Source organism: Parambassis ranga, chromosome 2, assembly GCF_900634625.1.
Source record: "Parambassis ranga chromosome 2, fParRan2.1, whole genome shotgun sequence".
Lineage (NCBI taxonomy): Eukaryota > Metazoa > Chordata > Actinopteri > Ambassidae > Parambassis > Parambassis ranga.
Genome location: NC_041023.1, coordinates 2,121,483 through 2,145,146, shown reverse-complemented (window position 1 = coordinate 2,145,146; position 23,664 = coordinate 2,121,483). Strand labels below are relative to the sequence as shown.

The 23,664-nt window shown below is 44.1% G+C and overlaps 3 protein-coding genes across 4 annotated transcripts in view; 1 reads left to right on the top strand and 2 right to left on the bottom strand.

The window, feature by feature from the left end:
- Positions 1–347: 347 nt before the first annotated feature.
- LOC114431776 (cysteine/serine-rich nuclear protein 3-like) lies at positions 348–2,563 on the bottom strand. The gene is made up of 4 exons (XM_028399400.1): positions 2,416–2,563; positions 2,052–2,311; positions 1,668–1,979; positions 348–1,427 (listed from the first exon to the last, which is right to left on the bottom strand). The coding sequence occupies exons 1-4, from the start codon at positions 2,561–2,563 to the stop codon at positions 348–350; spliced, it is 1,800 nt and encodes a 599-aa protein (XP_028255201.1).
- Positions 2,564–6,399: 3,836 nt separating this feature from the next.
- LOC114432499 (cytosolic phospholipase A2 delta-like) lies at positions 6,400–11,873 on the bottom strand. 2 transcript variants are annotated; one of them, XM_028400548.1, is made up of 22 exons: positions 11,672–11,873; positions 11,547–11,577; positions 11,434–11,467; positions 10,877–10,952; positions 10,660–10,796; positions 10,429–10,560; positions 10,299–10,339; positions 10,178–10,220; positions 10,049–10,103; positions 9,834–9,958; positions 9,656–9,754; positions 9,554–9,588; positions 9,341–9,479; positions 9,135–9,271; positions 8,837–9,059; positions 8,639–8,756; positions 8,405–8,542; positions 8,216–8,323; positions 7,950–8,129; positions 7,691–7,863; positions 7,408–7,594; positions 6,400–7,325 (listed from the first exon to the last, which is right to left on the bottom strand). In XM_028400548.1, the coding sequence occupies exons 1-22, from the start codon at positions 11,679–11,681 to the stop codon at positions 7,105–7,107; spliced, it is 2,442 nt and encodes an 813-aa protein (XP_028256349.1). In that variant the 5' UTR covers positions 11,682–11,873; the 3' UTR covers positions 6,400–7,104. The 2 variants fall into 2 exon arrangements, with proteins under 2 accessions (XP_028256349.1, XP_028256350.1); XM_028400549.1 differs by having other exon boundaries at positions 11,439–11,467; positions 11,672–11,871.
- Positions 11,874–14,349: 2,476 nt separating this feature from the next.
- Positions 14,350–23,664, top strand: part of xirp2a (xin actin binding repeat containing 2a) — a 30,447-nt gene continuing 21,132 nt past the window's right edge. Inside the window, exon 1 of the mRNA XM_028398218.1 lies at positions 14,350–14,704. Within this exon, the coding sequence (XP_028254019.1) occupies positions 14,507–14,704 (198 nt within the window). The 5' untranslated portion in view covers positions 14,350–14,506. The remainder of the gene's footprint in view (positions 14,705–23,664) is intronic.

Genomic DNA, 23,664 nt, shown 5'->3' with positions numbered 1-23,664 from the left:
GCTCTGAAAAACATCCAGTAAACTGAACACATGCGACACAGACAGGCATTTTGAATCATCAGCGGCAACAATGAGACAGCAGCAGCACAAAAGCACCTCCAAATCTCGTTTCGATTCATCACAGGTGCCTGCTACACCCAGAAAACATGCAGAAATGACCAAAGATCAAATTATGCACTATATAGTTACAGGTACATAAACAGTGAACCTTTCATAGTTTTATAGTCTTTTGTCTAAACAGACAAATGTATAACTTGTTTGATCCTTCTTTGGAAGTGCACTTATCAAGAATAAAGCAGTTACGGTCACAATTCTTGACTCAGGATTTCCAAATGTCAATTGATTCATCAAACTCTTGCCGATGACGTTTGATCTGGATCTCTTTTCTCTTGTATGACCTCCGCCGTCTGCTTCTCAGTCTCTGAGTCATGGCAGTCTGGATTGTTCTGGAGGGCTGTCGAGCAAGGTTGTTCGTCTGGTACGCCAGCAGGGGCAGTGTTTGTCTCACGAGTGTCTCCATGTGAGCAAGTTTGAAGTGTCAGGGACTTAGAGAAGTGGCAGGGAGCACTCTGCTGCTCTGTCGGACAATGGAGTTCCGTGTTTTTTTCAGACTCTAATGCAGATTCTACTGTGGGGAGTGTGGGGGTGATGCTAACATTCTCACTGCAGAAAGCAGGAGTGTCATTTGCAGAGCTGTCTATTTGATAGTGCTGCATGGGGGGAGTGCTGTGAAAGGGGTTACTGAGACTCATCAGGGCGCTGTTAGAGTAACTCAGCACAGAGGGAAGTGGAACAGAGTACGGTGGTGGACTTGTTTCGTGTAATGAACAGTCCCAGTCTTCCTCATCTTCATCATCATCATCGTCGTCATCATCATCGTCATCGTCGTCGTCATCTTCTTCATCCTCCTTGTCCTCCTCTCCCTCCTCAGGGTCAATTGTATCCAGGCTGTGTGTGCTGCAGTCCGACAGCCCACTGCAAACACTGCTGCCATCCTCGTCATAGGCTTCGTCATCGTCTTCCTCATCATTGTCTTCCTCCTCTTCTTCGTCCTCGTCTTCTTCCTGCTCTTCCTCTTCCTCCTCTTCATCTTGGTGTGGGTCCATGTTGCCTGTGTTCTGGAGGTGCATGATGGGAATGTGCGGTGTGCCGCTCATCAGTGGAAACTGCAGGTTCTGCTGCTGCTGCTGCTGCTGGACCAAGGTGGAGTCGCCATGGTAACCGTTGCCATTGGTTACAAGCTGCTGCTGCTGCTGCTGCTCAGGCTGCTGTTGCTGATACTGCTCCTCGCGGCTCTTCTCCAGCTCCAGCTTCATGATGGTGTGCAGGAAGTGGGTACGCACCCGGACAGGGTTGAACTCCAGACGCCCTGTGGTGTTACTACAGCCCTCTTTGGTGCAGCCACAAGGGAAGGACATACGGTCCACCTGATGACAAACACATACACAACTAAGAAGCAGCAGTAAAATAAAAAAAAGCTGCCTGTCATCTGGTGACGTCTAAAGAGAACTTGTTCTATTCGATAGAAGTGAGTGCTCTTACCCCCCCACTACCTCCCAATTTCACCACAATAGCAGCTAATTCAAGCTTTTCAAACTGAAAGGCACTTTAATTTCTGCTGCACAGACAGACATTAACAATACTTAAGTATTATAGATGGGCCTCACCACAGTTCCATTTACCTGGCACTTAATGCCGGCCAGGCTGCAAGCACAGGTCTCCGGGTCACATATCCCCCGGCACCGACACCCACACTCCTCCCGGGACATGCGGAGCGCACGTAGCTCATACTTCTCCTTCACGTCGATGCGACGGACCCCCGAGGCACGGAGGAGGGCACGGCGCCTCCTGGTGGTCAGGGGCTGGAGGAAGAAGTAATCGTCAACCTCTGTGTTGTCCACATCCAGGTCATCTTCAGAGATGTCATCAAGTGTCAGAGTGTCCGCCTCCACGGATGACACTGTGCCATTTTTAGTCAGCTGGAGGCAAGAAAAACGTGTGTGAGACCATGACTGGAGCACGCATACACACCCACACAGAAACTCACTGACTTTGAGTTTGATGGCGTTGAGTTTCTCCTCTTTGAGGTGATCTCTCAGCATGTTCCGGTGGCTCCGTTTCTGCTCCATGGCAAACTCCCTGAGAGTGAAGCGCTTCACCCCGCTGTGACGTGGCGACATCCCCAGGGTGCTGCCGCCCTGCGTGGGCACGCTGGTGAAGCCCTGCCTCCGGTTGAAATAGTAGACCGTCACGCTCTCAAAGTGCACGTTTCGGCCCCGCAGGCGCTTCGACTGCTGCTGCTGGAGAGAGGCTGTGAGAAAAAACAAACTCCACTAAAATACAAGCTTAGAAATTCTGCTAAAACATTTGTATGTTTTTTTTTTATAGAAGGGACAAATAGCAGTGAGATCTTACAGTCCAGCAGTCCGGATGGGACGGAGTGGTTCAGGCTATCACTGCTGTTGCCACTGTCGGTGTAGGAAGCCGCATCATCATCAGACCCCTGCAGGGACAAGTAAGAAGACCCCCCCTCCTCAAGCTTCCTCTTCAGCATCCCACTCATCATGTAGCTCCTCCTACTGGTAACACCTGTGCAAGAATACAGGTAAAACTTATTGTCTGACCTGCAAGCGTTAAAAAAAGGCCTTTGTTATCCACATCTTAAACTTGAAAACTTGAAATATTTTAGCTTAAAAATAATATTCAAAGGAAGTGATTTAATTTGGAATGTTTCATGCTCACACCGGCGCCCTGCCATCAGGTCAGGTTAGGTGACCTTCCTAGGTTTTGCAGTAATGGGTGTATTTTGTCAAATTAGAATTAGAATTATTTCCCGTTGTTCCAGTATTTGGCTGTAAAATAACACTTTTGATCATTTGTGGTCTCCCTTGCACTTCGGGAATGCGTCTGTTTTCTGCACTTTGTTGATAGTTAAATTTGTAGAAACTGTTGAGCTGACTGCCTGAACTAGGAGAGGATTACATCATATGCAGCACAGCCGAATGCTGGGCCAAGCTTTTCCTCTGTGACAGGCTTTGTCTCATTTCTCATGCAGTTTGTCATCTGTATGAGATCTCCCTCTCTGTTACGCCTCCCTGATATTCAGATCTATACATTTTTATATGTATTTGATGCCACATAAGGTGTTGTAGTTGTTCTCAGATTTCCCCTTTTGCAGCTTGCACTGTCCATGGTCGATCTCCAGTGACCGGTGCTAACCACCACACACACACACTCACTCACTCACATACACACTCATTCACTCACATACATATATATATATATATATATATATATATATATATATATATATATACAAGCCTGCTCAACCTCCTGCTCCCCAATACCTGTCCACATCCCAAACACTGACTGAAATCAGTTGGTGTGAATCAGCACCGGCGTTGCTGCGTGGTTGAAACCTCCCTGTGAGGTCTGTCACTGACCTGTTTCTTTAGCTTGCCTTTGGTTTCCAGGAAGTCCTTCTCTCCTCTTTTCTCTGCATCACACGGTGCTCACCAGCAGCAGCCAAACATCCCCATGTGTCGTGATGATGCAGTGAGCGCTGCCATGATGCCTGCTTGCACTCCCTCTCTCTCTCTTTCTCTCTCTCTCTCGCTCTCTCTCTCTTTCTGCCTCTGGCACTATTGTGCAGTACTGAACACCTCAGCCTCTGTCACTATCTTATGCTTTCTCCCTCTACACCCTCATATTGTCAGCTCTCTCACTGTCTGATTCTCTGCTGCTCTGCACACCCCTTCTCTCTCCCTCTCCCTCTCTCTCTCTCTCTCTCTGTCTCTCTCTCTCTCTCCTCAGAAGCCTCACAAAGACTTGTTAGCTTGGTGCTGCTGCCGGCTGGAAGCACTGGAGCTTGACTGAGGTGAAGCAAGCCTGGCTCACAGAGGGAAAGGGGTGGGTGGGGTGTAGTAGATGTGGTGGTGGATGTGATGGAGGTGGGGGTGGAAAGTGCAGACACTGCTTTGTGAAATACATATTTTCCACACTTCAGGAGAAGTATTGACACCAGTAATACCTGTAATAAATAATAATCTCAGCTTTTTTTTTACCACACAAAGTCTGTTTGAAACCAGCTATACTGAAATAATTGGCTGTCCAGAGATGCTTGGAATGCAAATGTAGGTTCTGTTTTGTGACATTCATCTTCTTTTTGTTTCTACAAAGCTACAAAGCAGAGGAAACAGAGACAATGAGTGAGAAAAGCAATCATCAATTTGTCTATTTCCAATCACTAGATAAAGATACATAAGTTTTAAGCTTTAGGACAGCATAGCTAAGGCGACCACATGTGCTAGCAGGTTGCTTATAATTGTTCTTAGACATATGAAATAGATATGTACTATAAATCCAAAATGGAACAAACAAAGTAAGAGTGTGGATGCACTTATCAAACACAGCTAAATATAACCTTTTTAAAATCTGTTTGATGGTGATTTCATGCTCGTTTTGAGGTTTAACATCAACCAGGAGTCCTAAACATAGTTGCTATAGCAATGCCTGTATGCCTTTGTATTATTCTAGTAGTGCAGCAGGGATGGAAAATATTAGAAACACAGCTTCCAAAGAGCCTTAGCCTTGAGTTAGTGTGTACTGGACAGATAAAGAGTGACAGATAGAGAGTGTGTTAAAGTGATTCTGCTCCCTCCATCAGGGTTTCCTTTATGAAGCGGGAACATTGGGACCCTGACAGATGTTTTCAGGTTTATGACCTCCTTATAAATACAGATTTGTGCAATTTTGACTGACAAAAATGATTAAACTAAGTAATTAATCTCTACTACTACTCTACTGCTGTGAGTGGCTCCATCAGGTCATCAAAAATATATAAGTTAGGCAGTTGGTGGTGTTTTTTAGAAGTTACTAAAAATATAACCAGTGTTCTACAAACTGAATAACGAGAGGGTTGTTCTGTTCAGTTTATGGTTGTTTTTTACATTTTAATAGCTAATACCTTCACCAGCTGCTGAAGGACATGTTCTGTTACTTATTTTTTGCTCTGAATCGCCTTATTTTCCCTTGGCAAGGATGGAGTGGTGATCTGCTGGAGAGCAGAGCGATCCTCCCAATCAGCTTCCATGGCAACGGGCCACAGGGAGGGGGAGGGGGCGAAGAGTGGAGTGATTGGAGGAGGAGGAGGAGGAGGAGGAGGAGGAGGAGGAGGGAGCTGGAGGGGCTGTGGGGAGGTGGGGGCTGGGAGCTCCTAACGCTGAAGCATGAGGGGAAGGCTGGAAGAGGTCTGGTTTTTCACAGTGAGTGTTTGGAAATGTGAACAATGGGTTCAGTCTGCAGAGCCGGCGAGCACAGGCTTCAACAGCATCTTCATCACTTAAAATATTGTCTGCAGACACAAATGAAGTCACTGCTGTAGTTATCCTGCATTTTCCTCCTAAACATACCTGCAGTGAGTTTACAGTGACCTTGCTGACCACCTGTGCCTTTCTATAGTTCGACAAAAAGCTTGCATACCAGGTTTCCTGAATTTCCTTTTTCCTGCTTGAATCGCCTGATAAAAAGGTGGAAGATGGGACATGGTGGACCACTCTTTGTGGTTGTTTTGCACCTCAGTTCTTACACTGTCCAGCAGGAATTCGCTGAAATTGAGACTTGAAAGCCTCTTGACTGCCCGGTAATTGTTTAGTAGTCCTACAATGCGCTTTATTTAGCTGCAGTTTTGAAGCAGCATGACCAGCAGAGAGGGTGTTCTTGGTAAGTGTATGTTTTTTTATGAGCCCACCATTAATTCCCAGGCTCAGTCCTGCTCTGCTGCTTGCCTGGATGTAATTGTTTCCCCTGGGACTTAGACAAATGGCTCAGCTGTCTGGCTGGACCGTGACCTGTGTGTGTGTGTGTGTGTGTGTGTGTGTGTGATAGAGGGAGGAAAAAGAAGAGAATGCATAGGCTAAAGATAAAAAAAAAAATGGTCTGATTCTGTTTAATCTTTATGCTACATTTTCAATTGACAAACAGAATTTAATAGCACCTTTTCCATGCACATGTTGAATGTAATTACTGCTTATCTGAAGGTATATACACATTTTATGATTTGTTGGAATAACAAAGTTTTTTTTATCAAATCAGAAGTTTATGTTGTGTTTTCAGCTAGTGGCCACCAGAGGGCAGCATTGCCAATGAAAACAGACAACAGGAAACATGTAAAGCCCAATATAAAAACAAAATCACAGCACATAAGGATTTATTATTATGTTATTTATATTTTACAGTGCATTACAAATGAAAATGTGTTATTTAATCTTACCAAACACATTTGCTTTTATTTTGGTATCTCTGGATACTGTATATACAGCCTGTGTTGTACCCTAGGCCTTCTTATTTGAATATATTGATTTTATTAATTATAAAACCACAAGCTAGCAAGAGTTTTCCTAAAGCCTGTCCACATAGAAAACTATTGAAGGACACCATCTAAGAGGACCTTTTACTTTAACCACAGTACAATGCTGCAGCCAGCTGTGATGAAAGAGTCAGTTTTTCCAAGTCAGAAGAAGAAGGGAGGTGGCTGAGAGTCGGTCAGGAGAGCAGATGGCATCTCCGTCTGTCTGGTCTGTTTAAAGAGCACCGCAGGCGAAGCCCCAAGTCAAACAAGCTAGGCTACATGGCCCGGGATGATCTCAGAGCTTTCAATCCTTCCTTTACACCCAGAAACCATCAAAATTTAATCCTTTTCTCTGAACTCCAAATCACTGCATATTGCAGTGTAACTGACACTAAAGGCTTGTTAAGAGAAAGTTCTCCACAGATTCACCTTAAAAGACTTCCTCTCCTTATTTTTTTTAATTAACACCAGATTGTTATTACTCCACATTGTTATCCTCTGACCCTATCTGATGGCATGCTGTGTCCTAATGAGTGTGAGGCAGGAAGTAAACCTCTGTAACTGGAGTAGAGTTGCCATCATCTGATCCGGCTGTCTCTCTACTTATCCCTAGAAAGTGAGCTGACGCATTACAGCCACGTGTAGAGAGGGAAGTCCTGGCTACTTTTGATGCTCTGAAATTTGAGTTTGGTTTTTATAATACCTTGGCAGCTGTGGAAAGAAGTGAAAGGAACAATGTGTACATTTAAGACATTTTATTTCTCCTTTTTTATCTTGGACTTCTTCCTGTCGATGGCCTTTTTGAGAACCTTGTGAATGCTTTCTTTGTTGTTTCGGATGTTATACGAGATTAAGTCCACCAGGGCATCAAAATCCTCCTTTGTGTAGGTCAGGTAGCCTGTGGTGTATGGAGAGTTGCTGCTGCTTACGTCTACTTTCCCTGCTTTTATTTCCTTCTCAGTTGCACGTTTTACACCTTCAAAAAGTCACATGATGAATAAAAAAATGTTAAGAAGACGTTTTGACTGCGAAATAGAGGGGAGTTACTGTGGACTCACCTGGACTTTTAAACTGTTGATATGTGATGTTAACAAGCGGGAAATGAATCACGATGGGGGCATTGGGATTCTCCTTATCTTCAAAGATGTAGACCTCCTTTTGAGGTTCCTTTTCCAGGCTGGCAAAGTCCACATTGGGGAAAGGGATACCGCGTTCTTTAGAATATGCAGCTGTCTCCTCTAGGACCTGATAAACAACAGTAAGGTCACATCCCTCTACCTAATAACAGCCCTTGAATGCAACACGAGTTTCATCTGTAGTATTAATAAAACACGTCTTTACTTTGAGGATGTGCTGTGGTTCCCACGAGTAGCTCAGAGATACAATGACGTCCACATCTCTCTCTGGCCGCAGGATTGGTGCGCATCCAATATTGATGAAGTGGCCAGAATCAATCAGGTGCAGAGTGGGGTCACTGGGTGTCAGCTGGTTGGGGAAGACATCTGGGTGTGTATCTGTGCAGTAAAACAAAGAAGGAAATAACAAGCCCGGAATCAATGCCCCTAAAACTGATGTTCAAGAGTCCCAGTTCAGGGCCCACCTTTCGAGGTGCAAAAGTTGCTGCTCTCAGTGTAGTTGCGGTGCATGAAGAGACCCCGCATAAAGTTGTAAGTCTCAGCAACTACTGGGCGACCCTTGAAGAAGTTGGTTAGCATGCTGCCAATATTGGTCATTGAGTCTACAACCTTTGTGTCCAGAGTCGAAGGTTCAGAGTCAACTTCTGCAGCAGAAGAAGGCAGCGTCTCAGTGAAAACATGAATGATTTTATCAACAGTTCAGTGCAGGGAGGGAATAAAGCCGCTTTACCTATTGTGTTGAGACCTGCTCCAAGCCAAGACCTCCAGGGGGCTGGCAAACCTGTAGCGAGTGTCCACAGCTGGTCCAGGTCTACCGATAAGATGCTGCTCCACATTCCTGAAAAGGCGACAACATCAAAACGTTGTGATTTAGGATCACTTTAACTGTAGAAAACCTCATGTCATGTCAGGTTCTCACCAATCAAATAAGGGAGGCGAACTTCCGGGAGCTTTTTGATGATATGACCGAGGAAGTACTGGCTCCCGAAATCCTCCGTTCTCACAAACGCTCCATACTTTTGGAGGCCGACCTCATAGGGGGTGAACTCACACCACTCTGTCAACAGGAGTGGGCAAAATTAGGACAAAGTCTCAGGCAAGGGTGGGGTGGGGTTGCCAGAGGATTAATGAAGACAAAAAAAAGGATATTTACCAGATTCAGTTTCACTGCTCTTTATCCCACCCTTCATGTGGACAGCGGTGTATATTGGTAACGGATTCTGCCCTTCACTCACAGCCCTCTGCTGCTCGGACAGGGTGGAGGTGACTTTCTGTAATGTCATAAGTAGAAATATTGTTCCTGATGCACTCAAAAAGTAAAGAAAAACTACTAAATCAGACTGCCGCTTACCTTTCCAAAGACCAGCTCCTCAAACACCAGGCCCAGCATGTCAATGAGTGACACTGTGTGGCCCTCCTTCTCTTTCTGTGTCATTTCCTCCTTGTAATACTGCAGGTTCTCAGGAGAGAAGAGGCTCAGCATGCTTTTGGAAAGCTGCTCCTTTGCTGCTGATGTGAAAGTGTTCATGTCCCGCTGTGACCACTTCGCGTCCTGATACAGAGCAGACATGGCCCTGTTTGTAATTGAAAGCAGCTGTGTTATTGTAATGTTGTGTTTTTACAAATGAAGTAAGGCTTTTTTTATTTACCAGGTCGATCCAGAAACGCCACTCATGTAAGTGGCAGCATCAAGGACACCGATATCCTTCAGCGCCCTCAGACTGCTGAGCAGGCCTGTCATTGCTCTGGACCCTCCACCGGAAGCCACCAGTGCTATAGTGGGAACCTGGACAAAGAACTAAGGAGTTCACAAACATTCGGACACTGCTGATGTTTGCCTGTTTGGACACTTTACCTCTTTGGGCTGAAGTGGCACGCTGAGGCCGAGAGTCTTCTTCAAAGCCTGTGCTGTGACGACCTTCCTCTTCTTCAGGTACTCCTTCTCTTGTGTGGGAATGTCATAGTCGATGCGAACTGCCAGGTGATCCTGCATGCTGCAGATTGACTTTGTAAATACTAAAGTGCACACATGTGTTCCTCAAAGCCAGATATGTCAGGAGAACCCTACCCTTGAAGTGCCTTCAGGTCTAAATCCACCTTGTCCTGCAATGAAAAAACATTAAAAGAAAACACTGCTTGGTGCTGGAACTGCCAGTTGTGGGCTACTTACCTGACCAATATCAAGGGACACTTTGCCTTTGTATGTGGCAGGTAGTGGCGGCAGGTTGGTTGATGTTTCCATTAGTGATGAAGCTACATCATGAGAAGGCTGACACACACAGAAAGATAAATAAGAGGCCCCACTACACATGACATTTTGATTTTGTAAATGCAAAATTAGAACTCACTGCCACTCCTAGTTCTGTTTCTAAGTCTCTGTTGATGTAGAAGCACAAAGTCTGTTTTGCCTCTGAGTTTATCATTTTGTTTTCCTCATAGGCACCTCTTAGTTTCAGCACTTTGTCCTTGATACCTGGTGCGACATTGAAAATGCAAAACAAACATGACATGTGAAGCAGAAACAAAGTAAAAAGCTGTCAAACATACAGGACTGACAGCATACCATTACAACTTAGTAGCTTGTCAACACTGATGTGCAGAGCAGAGAGCGGTGCAGCCTGAGGGGCACAGAGAGAGAAAGACTTTTACTATGATCCATCTAAATTATGGCAGTATTAGTAGAGGACCTCACCATGAGGACGCCATTTGTGACGTATTCCTGGGGAGTTTCCTTACTGTAAAAGGGACAAATATGAGTTTATTTCTGGACTTGTTGCAGTAAATGTTCTACTTGAGTGACTAAAAAGTCATACCTGTGAAGCAGCTCAAACTCTGCAACAAGTTCATCCTTTTTCTAATATAATAAAGGGAACAGGAGGATTAGAGGCGCTGCATATAAGTACAGGACATAACAACTGGAGGAAACATGTTTGAGTGTTTTACCTCTCCGTTAAAGGTGAAGGTCTTTGTCACCTTCTTCCCCACAGTGAGGCTGCTGATGTCAAACAGAATTGTGCAAATCAGGTCATCAGTCTTCAGTCTGTCCTCGTCGTACAGTTTGATCTCAAGAACGTTCTGGGTAAAGGAGAGAAGGGCACGATGTTTGCTGACAGTTTAGAGATACGTTTGCTCTGTGCTCCTCACTCCAGCATTACTTATTTTAAGCGGACTCACTTTTAATTGAGTGGGCACTCGGATGGTGAATGTTTCATTCCACTCTGGGTTGTTACTGTTAGAGACCGTTTTTGTGCGGCACGTTCTCGACATCGCCGTCGGGAGACGGAGAATGACATAGCAGTCTGATTCAGATACTGGAACACATGAGCAAGAAAGAAATATTTACAAAAACACTTTTAAAAAAAATATTATGTGAAAGCAAAGCTATGCTTACAGTAGTCCCAGGAGTCATGGAGTTTTGCCCTCAGTATGGTGACGTTCAGGGTCCAGTAGGCCACTGTTTCCTTTTGCTAAATAGTCCAAAAGAGACAAGATTTGGCAGGATGCTGCGTTTAAATGCTGCATTTTTATTTTATTGCTAACAGTCCTGCACTGAAAATTTTTCTTCCGTCACCTTTTTGGAATGTGTGTGTGTGTGTATGTGTATGTGTGTGTGTGTGTGAGGCATTACAGCTTTGTCAGCACATAGCCGTGACTCATTCTACAATCAAGCTCCCTGCAGCATAAATAATCCTCACTGCACACTTCAGTGTTTGCCGTGTTGTTCAGGTCGCCACAGTTACTGCTCATCTCCTCAAGACAGTGACCTGCCAGAGTTGTCAAACCTGCCCGACCCGCTCCACACTGCAGTCCGCCCTCCTGCAGGCCTCGTCCTGCCTAATCTGGTCGGTCAAACTTCTAATACTATACTGCATATATATTTCTATATATATATATTTATAAACTTCCAGACTTAGCAGCCCAGTGTGAGGTGTCACAGAAAAATCTTACCTGACCTTTGAGATGGGTTTTTTCTGTGTGCTCCCTGAAAAGTAAATAAATAGACGTTTATTCTCAGCGGTGAAATAATATGAAAACAGAATAGTGACAGGTACGTTACATACCTGCTGGAGGGCTCTGTAACTTTCTGTTTGACTGTAGAGAAGAGAGTGTTATTATCAGTGTTTGAATGATATGCTCAGGACTAAGTTCCTCACATGCTACAACTTGAACGTCGTGATTATATTACCTCCTTTCATCGTATTTCGATGTCAGCCAACATTTAAACCTTCTTTAAATCCTCTTCATGACTGTGTCCTCGTCAGGTATCAATCCATTTTGGTCTCTTGTCTGTCAGCCTCTTTCCCTTTCTGTTATATACGTCCCAGCCTACTATTTTTAGGAATGTAGTAATGCAGTCAGGATTTAACGTGGGAGTGGAAAGAAAAGAAACACAGGTAGACCTGCCCTTAGAATTCCCTGAATCTCTCTGACTCTTAAAGGAACTGTAGAGCCAGTTTGTTTTGTAATTAAAAATTTGAACAAATATTCTGAGCTGTACCACATGGTGGAGAGAAAGCAAACATTTCTCTGAACTTGCTTCTACTTTCTTCTGTTCAGTAACCTGGAGGGATTAGTGATGACACCTGCCTTCCTGGTGAAGCACTGCTGCCAGGCAGATGGACAGCTCTTCCCTGTGGACAACATGTCTGACCCCTGGGGGTTATCAGGTAGCAGCTACTGGCTTGTTTTGAATACCATAAGTATATTCAGTGCTGTGCTTCGGTATCCGTCTCACCTGGGTTTGCATGTGAAGGAGGTGAACGTGTAGCCGCCATCCCTCGGGTTCTCACTGCCGTGGACCTTATGTTAGCTGCTAAACCACCTTTATCGCACGCATCAGTCGAATTTGTGTTGCAACATCTGAATGTTCGTGGAAGGTTAACTGATAAGATCTTTCTGTTTGATCTTTCATTTACGTGCAATCAAGCTCGAGATGGCTAGGGATCAATGGGTGCGTCTGTCGCCACCAGAAATCACAAGACTAAAAATTCGCAGAACTTATTAGGTGGACATCTGGTGGTGGGTTGAAGAAGAGCAAGAGCAAAATTAGGAAATAAGAATTTTTTTCACAAAGGGAACGAGACAATAAATCATTTGTATCATTGTAAATAGATCATTTATATAGGTTATAAAAAGCAAATCTCAGCTTGGCTTTCACAGTAATACAAACAAACCAGCAAAATGAATGATTTGAACTGAGCTGAAATGTTCCTGGCAGCAATCTGTGTCACGTTTTGTGGCATGTTCTCTGACGTTTTCCTGGGAACCAGGAGGACCTTTTGGCTTTTAGTGACTGCCTCATTTAATAGTTTAACAACTGTTGTAGACAAAACTTGTCCACCTCCTTATCTTATGAGAGGGATTATATTTCATTCTGTCCTCTACATCAACTCGTCTGGAGTCCTTGGCCAGGAATCAACATGGGAGCATAAACAGAGCATGTATTATTTAATAGAGGCAGACAGTATAATTTTTACCCCTGCGAATCTTCACCAGCTACTCCCTCTGCAGCACTGCGAGGCCTGAAATATTGTCTTATTGTATTAAAGAATAGCTGCTCTGAAGCTCTGTGTTAGAGGGCATTATGTCTCAGCCCCGCACTTTACACTCTGTGTGTGTGTGTGTGTGTGTGTGTGTGTGTGTGTGTGTGGGTCTCCACTATGCAACAAATCAAGATGCTTATCACAGAAAGTCTTTGCCACTCCATTACGTCCTTGGTGGCCTATTTTTTTCACTAACTTGACCTTCTTTAGTTGACTAAAATAAAATAACTTCTTAATCTGATATAATCTGCACTTGTGTATGTGAGTAACTTCTGTAAAGTGAGTGGCCTCAGTGGACAGAGGATCCAGCTGGCTGAAATTGACACACATACCTCTGGCCCTTTGTGAATAATGTATCTGCTGCTGGTATAAATGTGAGTGATACTGTGTCCTTCGAAGTACTATCACATATATATATCATGACCGCTCATTCATTAAGCTTGGATTATCTGGGCTGCTTCTCAACTCCTTTCTCTCTCTCGCAGTGTATTGATGTTTCCATTGTGGCCGTGACTGACTGTTTGAGCCTCGTAACTCCGCACTCTTTGTTTATATCAGATCCCTGTAACTAAGCTGTCAATCTCTCGTGGCTTCTGCTGTCATCCCCTCGTCCTCTCATCTCCATCATTTCACCCCCTACTCTTGTTTCTTAGCTCACATGACCATAACAGGATGAGAAAGCTGACATGTGAGTCAGATAGGAAATTGAGTTATTTATTGTTTTTTTTTTCTTTTTGTTTCTTTACAGGAAGACACTCCTTAGGAAGAGCTGGTGTGTCTGTCCGAACATTAACAGCTGCATTGACACACAGGCCAGTGAGGTTAGTTGTTAAGGGCCTTCCTTGATTTGTTCTGCAATAATACACCTTCCCACCCACACCAGACCGGGTGTGAAAGGGAGGATGGGTGAGGCAAAAAAAACTGTTAACCTGTTTCCTGGAAGCCTGGAAGTACAAGTCCCATTCGTGTTTCCAAAAAAAAAGACTCACAGTTGCAGGGCAGTGAATCATGTAGATAAAATTCTACAAGAATGAAATGGTTAAAGCTGGTTTGTCATTCTAAAAAGAACGGGTTTTGAAGCTAACCACAGGAAACAAAAAATAGGGTTAACTTCTCCTCTCCTCTGTCGTCACTCTTTTGGCCTTACAACCCATATCTCAATTTGCTTTTCTGAGCCCACATGTGAGTTTACATAGGCTTCTGTGCGTATGAGTAATTACAGGGCAGAGGAGAAAGTGGAAAAAAACCTCCTCTTGTGAACTTTTCTCCTCCTCTTTCTTTCTTCCAGCCTCTTAATGTGCCTGCACAACTCTGAGAGCTCCCGAGACAGACCCCAGCCACATCTCCATCTCTGTTCCACACACGCTTCCTGATTCACCTTACACAATAGACTTCCCCTCAAGCTGGCGCTCTGAGGGGGGGGAAGAGAGAGAGAGAGAGAGAGCGAGTAGGGGGGGGTGTACGGTTTCTTTACAACAATGGAAATTCAATCAGGAAATGGAGAGGAGGTGGCGGGTGCGACCTCGGGCTTCGTTTCCCGTCGTCCCTCCAGGCCGCAGGTATCAGACGATCCAGTGCACAGAGAGGACCTGCAGGCTGCTAAGAGGATTGAGAGGTTTGACATCCCACTTGATAGCTTGAAGAGGATGTTTGAGAAGCCAGCTGCTGCAAACACAGTAAGTTCTATTTCACTGTATATTTTGTGCAGTGACATTCACTTAAAAACTGAGCCTTATGTAACTGCCGTGCTTGAACTTTGGGCTAAATCTGTCAGGTAGATGGATGGGCTGGTTGCAACATGCATTTCAAGAAATGTAAACTCAAACCCAGCCTTTAAACAAACATAGAATCAGTGGTGCTGACACAGCAAGACGAACCGGATCACATGTCTAGTTGAAACTGCACGCTGTAGTTCTCTTCATGTAATAATAACTGTCGTGGACAAGATTTCTTTGACCTTACTGGTGTCTTGATTTAATTGTAAACGTGTCAGATGAAAGGAGGATGCTGTTATCTCTCCATGTGATTCACTCACCAGGAATTTTGGGCTATTTCCCCCTCGTTTTGTTGATTCTGGAGAAAAACGCCTAGAGTACACGTCTCCTTGCTGAGGAGAGGAGGGCGGCCCATTTTCTCTACGTTTGTTTTTCCATCCCAGCTGGCTTCTCAGAGAGGAAAATCTATTAGAATTGAAACGTTCCATTACCAGACAACCTCCCATTTACCAACTGTCTGATGAGGAGACAAAAAGGCCCAGATGACCTACTTTTCTGTTCCAACCTCTCTCCTCATAGTGTCAAACTTAAATGCTAACAATATCCACAGGGAATTGTGGGTGATGTAGTTGTGCCAGTGCTGGCTGGTGGCACTGATGTTGCACTCGGTTGCTGATATATGACACCCTGTTATTTGAAACCTATTTTAGGAGCCTTTACGGTTAAGCAGGATTTTAAAAATAACCCTGTAATTGGCATGTCGGCTGCTGCTGCTGCTGCTGCTGCTGCTGCTGGAAGCAGTGTGAAACTTCTGTGTCAGTCCAGCAACGACACATGGATGTATCAGGAGCACATCTGGCTCCTGAGATGAAAGCATGTGACAGATTACTGTGGTTAATGAGCCACAACACTAAAGCCAAGATTTAATGATAGCTTTTCAGGCTAGCTTCTAAGGTTAATGCATCCTTATTCTTTCTTATCAGACATGTAGTTGGGCTACAGGAAGATAAGAGCCTGGCTTTGGGTTTATTATGGTTGCTGCTGCTATTGAAGCTAATTATTGCTGCTGTTTGGATAATTTCGCTCCAGATATTTGCTTCATAAAACAGCCAACAAAATAGCTAATTCACAACAACTTCCAGCAGATTGACATCTTACATTTTATGAGCTCTTCTGACCCACAGGATAGAATAATTTATTCATACTCTTTTTAAAAATAACAAGCTGCTTCACTGGTCACAACACATGCTCTGTCTTGGCTTTGTATCATCACTGCTTATGGTCTGTTCCATCTTTTCTTGAAAACACAAGAGGCCTGTAGTCGGTGTCAATGGAGCATATGGGCAGTGTTCCCAGATTCACAGAGAGAGAGAGGGGAGAGAACTAGCACTCTGCAGCAGACTGGTTATAAAACACGACCTTGTCTTCAACTCATCTGTGATGGTGAGCTTAATATTTGATGATGCGCTGTATTTTTTCCTATCTGTGCCCCATTTCATTTATCTAAATTGTCGCTGGACGGCCAGCAATAACAATGACTGATGGAATGCCAGGTGGTTGCTCAGCTGTGGCCGAAATCCTCCGCGTGGGGAGACATGAGTCCGAGTTTCCAACAACAAAAGTGATGCAATGGTTCGTTCTTGATCCTCGAGGGACGCTGGCTTGTGTTTACAACATCTGCCTGACCTTCTGGTTATGACTGTGCACGCAGAGAAAAAAACACACACACACACACACATGCTGAAGCACAAATGAGGTTATACAAAGAGATGTTTAGAAAGGCATGGATGCACACGCAGCAAATTCAATTAATTTAGGAAACATTTGCACTCTACCTTCCATTGTTCAGTGCTGTCTGATTAAAATGTATATGTAGTAGTTACATAACCTGGATGTTGACCTTACTTGGCTTTTATCCAGATTGTAATGGCAGCTGGCAGCCAGTGGGTGGCAGTGTAGCATCTGTTAGAGTGAGGAACTGAGCTCAAGGAACAAAATCTGGATGAGGAAGGGGAAATAAATGATGCTTTTTACAGGAGTTTAACACACTGAGACAATTAGTAATCACCTGTGTTAATTAGAGCGGCTCTTTAGTGCCTGAAGGTGTTTTAAAATGGCCCCTCATTGTGTGTCAGATTATGAGGATTTACATAATTCTGGTAGGTATAAATTTAACATGAAAGATTTTAAATGGATTTCATACTATAACAGGATAAAGATAGAGAGGAGGGCGGCTTTTTTTAGGTGGAGGATTCATGTTCAGGTTTCTAACTCTGAGTGAGCTGTGTCCATAAATTTGGACGGCGGCACTAGAGGTCTGGAATGTTCCCTCAGTTTATTTTCATAACCTGAATCATCACTGTCACTAACTCGTGCTCTGGTATAGATTGAAGAGAGAGCTGTAAATATTTGTCTCTGTTAAAGTTGCAGAGGCTTCGATTCAAGTCCCACTTTTTTGTGTCAAATTAAAAGATCAAATTGACACTGATTCTGAACTATTTTCCCCAAAACTGGTGAACAAAAAGATCAATCAATATGCACAGGCGTACCATAACGCAGTTAATTAAATGTTAAATAAACTAAAAGCCGCAATGTGTCTGCACGAAATTGATCCAGTCTTGATGAGGACACCAACGTCCTCAGCGAGTCTATTGAGCTCGTAAAAATTCCATTAACTTTTTACCAGGCATCTCTTTCGTCTCAGTTTCACAGATTCAAATCTTTTAATGGAGCTGGCAGCGGAGGCGCCTGTGTGTGTGTGTGTGTGTGTGCAGTGCTGTGATGATGATGATGATGATGATGACTTGTTGCTCACTTACTGTCCTATGATCTGCCAAACAAGCATAGCTCATTTGCCTACCTGGCCACGCTGGTGTTTATGGATTAAAACATATGTAAAAAGCTGCTTTTGTGTTGCTGTCACCGCTCGTTAAGATGAGCCAGAGGTATTTCTGTGTCATGTGCACGTTGACTCCTTTCAGCTGGGTAATGAATGCATATCTTAGGGCCTTTTTTCATACACATTTTTGTGTGAGTCAGATGGTTTTTGTGTCATATCCTCACAAGAGCGTATGTGTTAGACAATTAGCCCGTGGATTCGTTTTCAATCATCTATTATGGAGTTATGTCAGAGCGAGGGTGCCAGCCACCTTCTATTCTCATCTGTGCCATTCAGCGTTGCCATAGTAAAAAAATAAATAAATAAATAAAAAAGGAGGAAGCGTAAAGAATAAAGGTGCACAATGCAAATCATTACAGAGGAGAGAGCAGAAAAGCTGCAGAGCTGTGGCTTTCTGTAATCACAAGGTTTTTTTTCTAATTACTCTCCTATGTTCTTAACAGAGAAGCTGTGCTGTGTAATAGTAACACTTTTGTTGTTGCTCTGCTTTGTTGGCAGTAATTCTGCTATAAACAGTAAAAAAAAAAAAGAAGTCAGGATACTAAATTGTGTGTTGCTGTGGTAACGTGAAGTGTCTGATTAATTTAAGAAAATTAGGAAAGAAGGAAGGAAGGGCACTGCCTACACACCTGCTTCTGCAGCGTTTTTATGTATTTCTACTTTACTTCAGTAAAAATATTAGTACATACTTTCTCCTCTGACTCCATGCTGCAGCTGTTACCTGTACTTTCTCCTCCACTACATTTCTCCAGTGTCTGTAGTTCCTTGTTCCATGTGATGAACACAGTGCTGGACTGATGAGAGGTCAGACTCTGCATGGAGGTGGTGTCACGCTGCCAGCTGTGTTTCTATAATGAGCCTCAGTCATGATGCCGGTGCTCTGGCTCAGTGAGCTAACTAGTTAGCTGCTGTCTGCTAACACAGGTCCATCCATGAATGTCTGATGAACATGAATCATAACATGAATCTACAGCAGGAACACTGACACAGTAAACATGCTGAATGCCTGTTTGTTATCAGCAGCCTCTCTGTTCACTTGATGCCCACAGCCTGCCTCAGGACACACAGACCTGACTTTCACTTAAGTAGGATTGTTGATGTAGCACTTCTACTTTTACTCGAGTATATATTTTGCTGGGTAATTGTACTTTTACTTAAGTACCAAGCTTCAGTACTTCCTCAACCACTGCAATCCAGATACATTCATATACTAATACTCTATGTTTGGTTTTGCATACATACACTCAATATGATAGTCAAACAAACAACAGATGAATTTAAAACCACATACAGGGATTAGAGGGCGTCTGTATGAGCTGGAATATAAAAGTCAGTTTGTTTACCTGGATGAGCTTGTTTTATGCTCTCACATAATTATAGTCTTAAATCCCCAGAATATAATCTAGGCAGTGGTATGTCAGCCAGCGTCTGCTCTGTGGCTCGGTGGTGTATATTTGGAGGAGCTGAAAACAGAGCTGGGCCCTGAGCCTCTTTAGCAACGTCGTGTATAAATAGTAGTGCCTGGTGATGCTGGCATTGCTCACCGAACATTTAAGAGAGTACGGAGCCTGATGAAAGAGACTGAAACATGATTTACATTCAGCGAGCACAGGACCATATTGTGAAAGAGAGGACAGAGAGAGAGTGCATGGGAGGGGTAGGCAGAGGGTAAGGAAGATGAGGATGGATAGGTAGTGATAAAGACTCACAGTGAATCAGTGGTTGGAGGGCAGAAAGAGGATCCAAATGAAAAACGAGTACATGTTTTAGTAGGTTAACCAGGTCAGAGGCTGATTAGAAAATTATATTCATGTTTCAATAATGATCACCTTCATCAAGGCCCCACTTCACAGCTACAATCACTTCCCAAGTCTTTCTTTTCCTCAGAAGCCTCAGATGGCTCGCTCTGCTGCCAGCAAGAACACAGCGGTCGTTTTTGTAAATTTCAACAGGGCACCAGCAGCACTAACGCACAATAACGACCAACATTACTCAGGTATTTATCTTGTGTGTAAAGGCCAACTCACCTTTAGTCTGTGTTAATGGCCCGCTAATGTCCCTGTTAGGTTTTACCGCAGAGGGAGTTTCTGCAGCTGAGCTTTGAAATTGAAAAATCACTGGATGTCTGTCCAGCTTTTAATTTATCTGCTGTGCGCCAGATCTGGGTCAGATTTGTCATTTTCAAATGGACCCAGTTGGGCAAACTAAATCACCCCCCCCCCTTTTTTCCACAGCATTCATAATGGAGTGTCCCTTAGCAAGGCAGGCATTAGTGTAAAGTGCAGAAATGTTGGGACATGCTAGTGCTAATCAGTCACATTCAGTCCTGTTTCTCTCAGTTTTCTCTCCTGGTATTTTTGTTCTTGGTGTTGTGCATCATTTGATAAGGGTTTATTTATTGTGGTGATATTTGCAGGGGCGGAGATGACCGTCATCTCTGTTAATCTTCATCATTTTTAACAGGAGCATCATTTTTACCTGAGCGAAACAAGGTTTTGAGAAACTAAAAAAAAATAGACAATGTACCGCTCCCTGTGAGGAGGATTCTGACAGACACACAATACCGCTGAGGGAAAACTCTGTCAAAATGTTGCATCATGTAACAACCCCCCCCACACCACACAAAAAAAGGGGAAACCAACACCGGATGGGATGAAAACACATCACCGTATGTTTTAATGTGTCAGAAAGCTGAAACTCAGGCCGTCACCAGAGCAGGATGTGTCCTTAGCTGATGTATCAGGACAGGTTTTATGCACTGTGTGCTTATGCTTATGGAAATGGTTCTCCTGTCATTCATTTGCTCGGTCTTTGTGTTTTCATTGTGTCTGCCTCACTGTGACTGTGTCTTGGCATTTGGCTTTTCGCTAATCCATTGTGTCCCAGCTGGCTTTAGCAGAAAAACTCCAATCACTGGTACAAACCAGACTCTTGCAGTCACCTTCTCTGCGCCTCTATCATGCCTCAAACACTGACTTTTCATCCATTTTCACGCCCAGACTACTCAGCCCTTCTTGTTTGTTTTTTTGGAGGGGGTTTTGGTACATCTCTATTTCTTCCTTCTCCCCTTGCCTGGGCCCATGTTTGCCCATGAGCACCTGAAATATTGATGTGGGTGGTTCTCTCCGTGCCTCTGTTTAGTCATAAATGAGACCGTCGATAGAGGACTGAAAAGAAAATAAATTGTTTTCACACTTATTCTAAATTGCAAAAGATTGAGAAGGAGAGAGAGGGCCAAGAGGAGAAAGAGCGCAGACACAAACAGAAAAGGAGCAGGTGATAGACGAAGGCCTTGAGTTGCAAAATGGCACCAAATATGGTTAATATGTCAAATGTGTTTTGCCACCTACAGAAGGCTGCGATTTTTCAGCCACCTCCCGAGGCATGGTCTTCAATAATATTTCGTCTAGCAGCTAATCTCACCCTGCTGCCTGAAGCAGTCTCTCAGAGCTTCATCCCTGAGGGTCATAGTCTTAATATATTCATGGAGACTTTTTGTTTCCGCCTGAAAAGTGGCTCTGACACTCATTAAGTCTTGTGCTCCCACTCATAGTGAGAGTCTCTCAGTGATGGGCTTTGGATGGAGCCCTCAGCGTAGCATCTATCAGTCTTACCATTCCACTTAGATATATGATGATTTGTAGGGATACACACGTCTTACCCTCTGGGGGAATTTGGCCTGTTGCTGACCTGTTTTCCTTCTCTTCTCTACTTTAGATTTATACCCATGCTCCAGAGCCAGCACTAGTTACTATACCTTTAGATCCACAATGTGTGGATCTAAAGGCTTGTGGTCAACTTGTCTCACTTTCCTGCTGACATTATCGCTGTCAGACAGCCAGAACCAACTCCTCGTCTGTGCCACTGCAAAACAAATCCAGACTCCAGTAACTGCTGACACCTTTGTCTCACTGTTTTGACCTGTTGGAAAGGGTCATATGTGCTGTAAGAAGCAAACCCGTAACAACTAGTTCCCTCAGCCAGGACCAGAGATTTGTTTGCTGTTGTCGAGCCGCGTGAGTCATGTTTGAGAGCAGCCACTTGTATGTTATGCCAGCAAACCCATAAGGCAGCTTTCACAGCCAGAGGCACTCACAGTGCATGAGTGTCAGAGGGAGTGTGCATGTGTTAATGTAGTATGTGTGTCCTCACACACACACACACACACACACACACACACTCATGTGTGCACCATTTGCTGACAAAGGAGTCTTGTAATTTTAAATGAAGCGAGTCATGTGTGACTGACTTCCTTTCTTGGCAGGCCCCCCCCCCTCTCAGTCACTCGCCACAAACCAGCAAGAACTCCACAGAAAAGCCCCACTTTAAATTAACTATTTCATTTGCAAACTACCAAGGAGACACAGGCTGTAAGGATGCATGGAGATGCATCTCTCGCTGGCTGTAGTTGTGAAGCTTTTATATATCTTGGAGCATTGGTCCCAGGTGGAGTGCTGTGACCCTGCACGCCAATCACCACCAAGACAATCAGGATAACAAGCATGCTGCAGACACTCTCCCAGAGCTGTCACAGCCCCTAAGAAAGAAAGATAGAAAGACAGCTGGGAAGAGAAGGGTCGGAACACGGGAAATAAAATATGAGGAATTCAAAAATAAGATCTTCAGTGTGTTTAAAAAGTACATTAGCTTGACGTTGGCAGCCTCTCTCTCTCTCTCTCTCTCTCCAAAATGTCACGTCTGTTATCGAACTGGCGGTGACCTCATCGATTTGAACCGCGGCTTCACTAGAGCACCACCTGAAGCAACATCTAAGCTATTTCAGTCCAAAGTCATTGAGTGCAGAAGAGGCCGGAAGCATCTCAAGTATATTCAGCATATGTTACTCAGTGATGTCACCCATAGGTTTGATCTTTGATCAATACAGTTATCATTATTTGGTACGAATGGTGGCTGAAGTGCGCTCAGTGAGTGAGTTGGGAACATGCTTTCTCACCCCCCACACTCACAGCCGGTTGCTTTTTGAAAGTATAAGGTGGGAGATGGTAGCGAGCACTTTGTTTGACCTCAGCATGCTTCCTTTAATTTCATCCCCGGTTCACCAAATGGTAAATGATCCCAAGTCAGTGCCGTGTTGAAGTGAAAATTAAAGTTCAGGATTGTTCCTCACAGCTGACAATGTTTCAACCCATTGTCTCTTCTGGGCTGTGAAAAATAAAACCTTCTTATTCACTTCTTGACTAATTGACTTATTAAAAGTGACATTTTTTCAAACAGAGGGAGATGAGAGCGGCGAGGCGGAGGACAGATAGGGAACATTTGAGGAGAGAGAAAGAGAAAGGCGGACAGCTCTCCACAGAGACCCTTCTGTGACGTATCATTAAAGTTTTGCAAGGAACACGGCTCGTTAAAAGGACACGAATGTCAACAGCTGATGTGAGACAATCAGCGTAAAGTCTTTTCACATGCGAGCTCACTGTTTCCCAGATCGCTCTGCGCTCTGGGGGATGTCTCCCTCTGATAAGCAGGTGGAGGGTGCCACGCTGTCACCTCCTCACGCTCTTGTAGTACCCCACTTCCTGTTACCATGGTTTCATCATCACAGGTCTGACTGTCCCCTTTTTGTAGGCGTCTGTCTCCTATAAAAAAGGTCCCAGATGGCCAACGTTGATTTCATTAGCTGAGCTTCTTTTAAGAGGATCTAGTGATTTTTTTTTTTCCACAGGGATTATCTCGTGTGACAGGCCGGCCAGCAACGTTTAGACAGATTTCATCGAGTACTGTCCCTTATTAACTCACACTGTCACTGTCACATATGCCCCCACCCACCCCCCAGATCCCTGGTCCTCCTTCCTCTGTGGCAGCCTGTGCCAAAGAGAACATATGGCAGCGACTCAATGGTGACAGATATGTGCGAGGCATTGTGCTCTGACTCTGCTGCTGTTCATCCTGTTATCATCTGATTGGAAGATCTGTCTTTCTATGAACAGACTTTCAATCACCGTTCTGATCTTATACACTCTAAAGATTGAAGACAGATTGGTTTCTTTATATAATTTGTTTG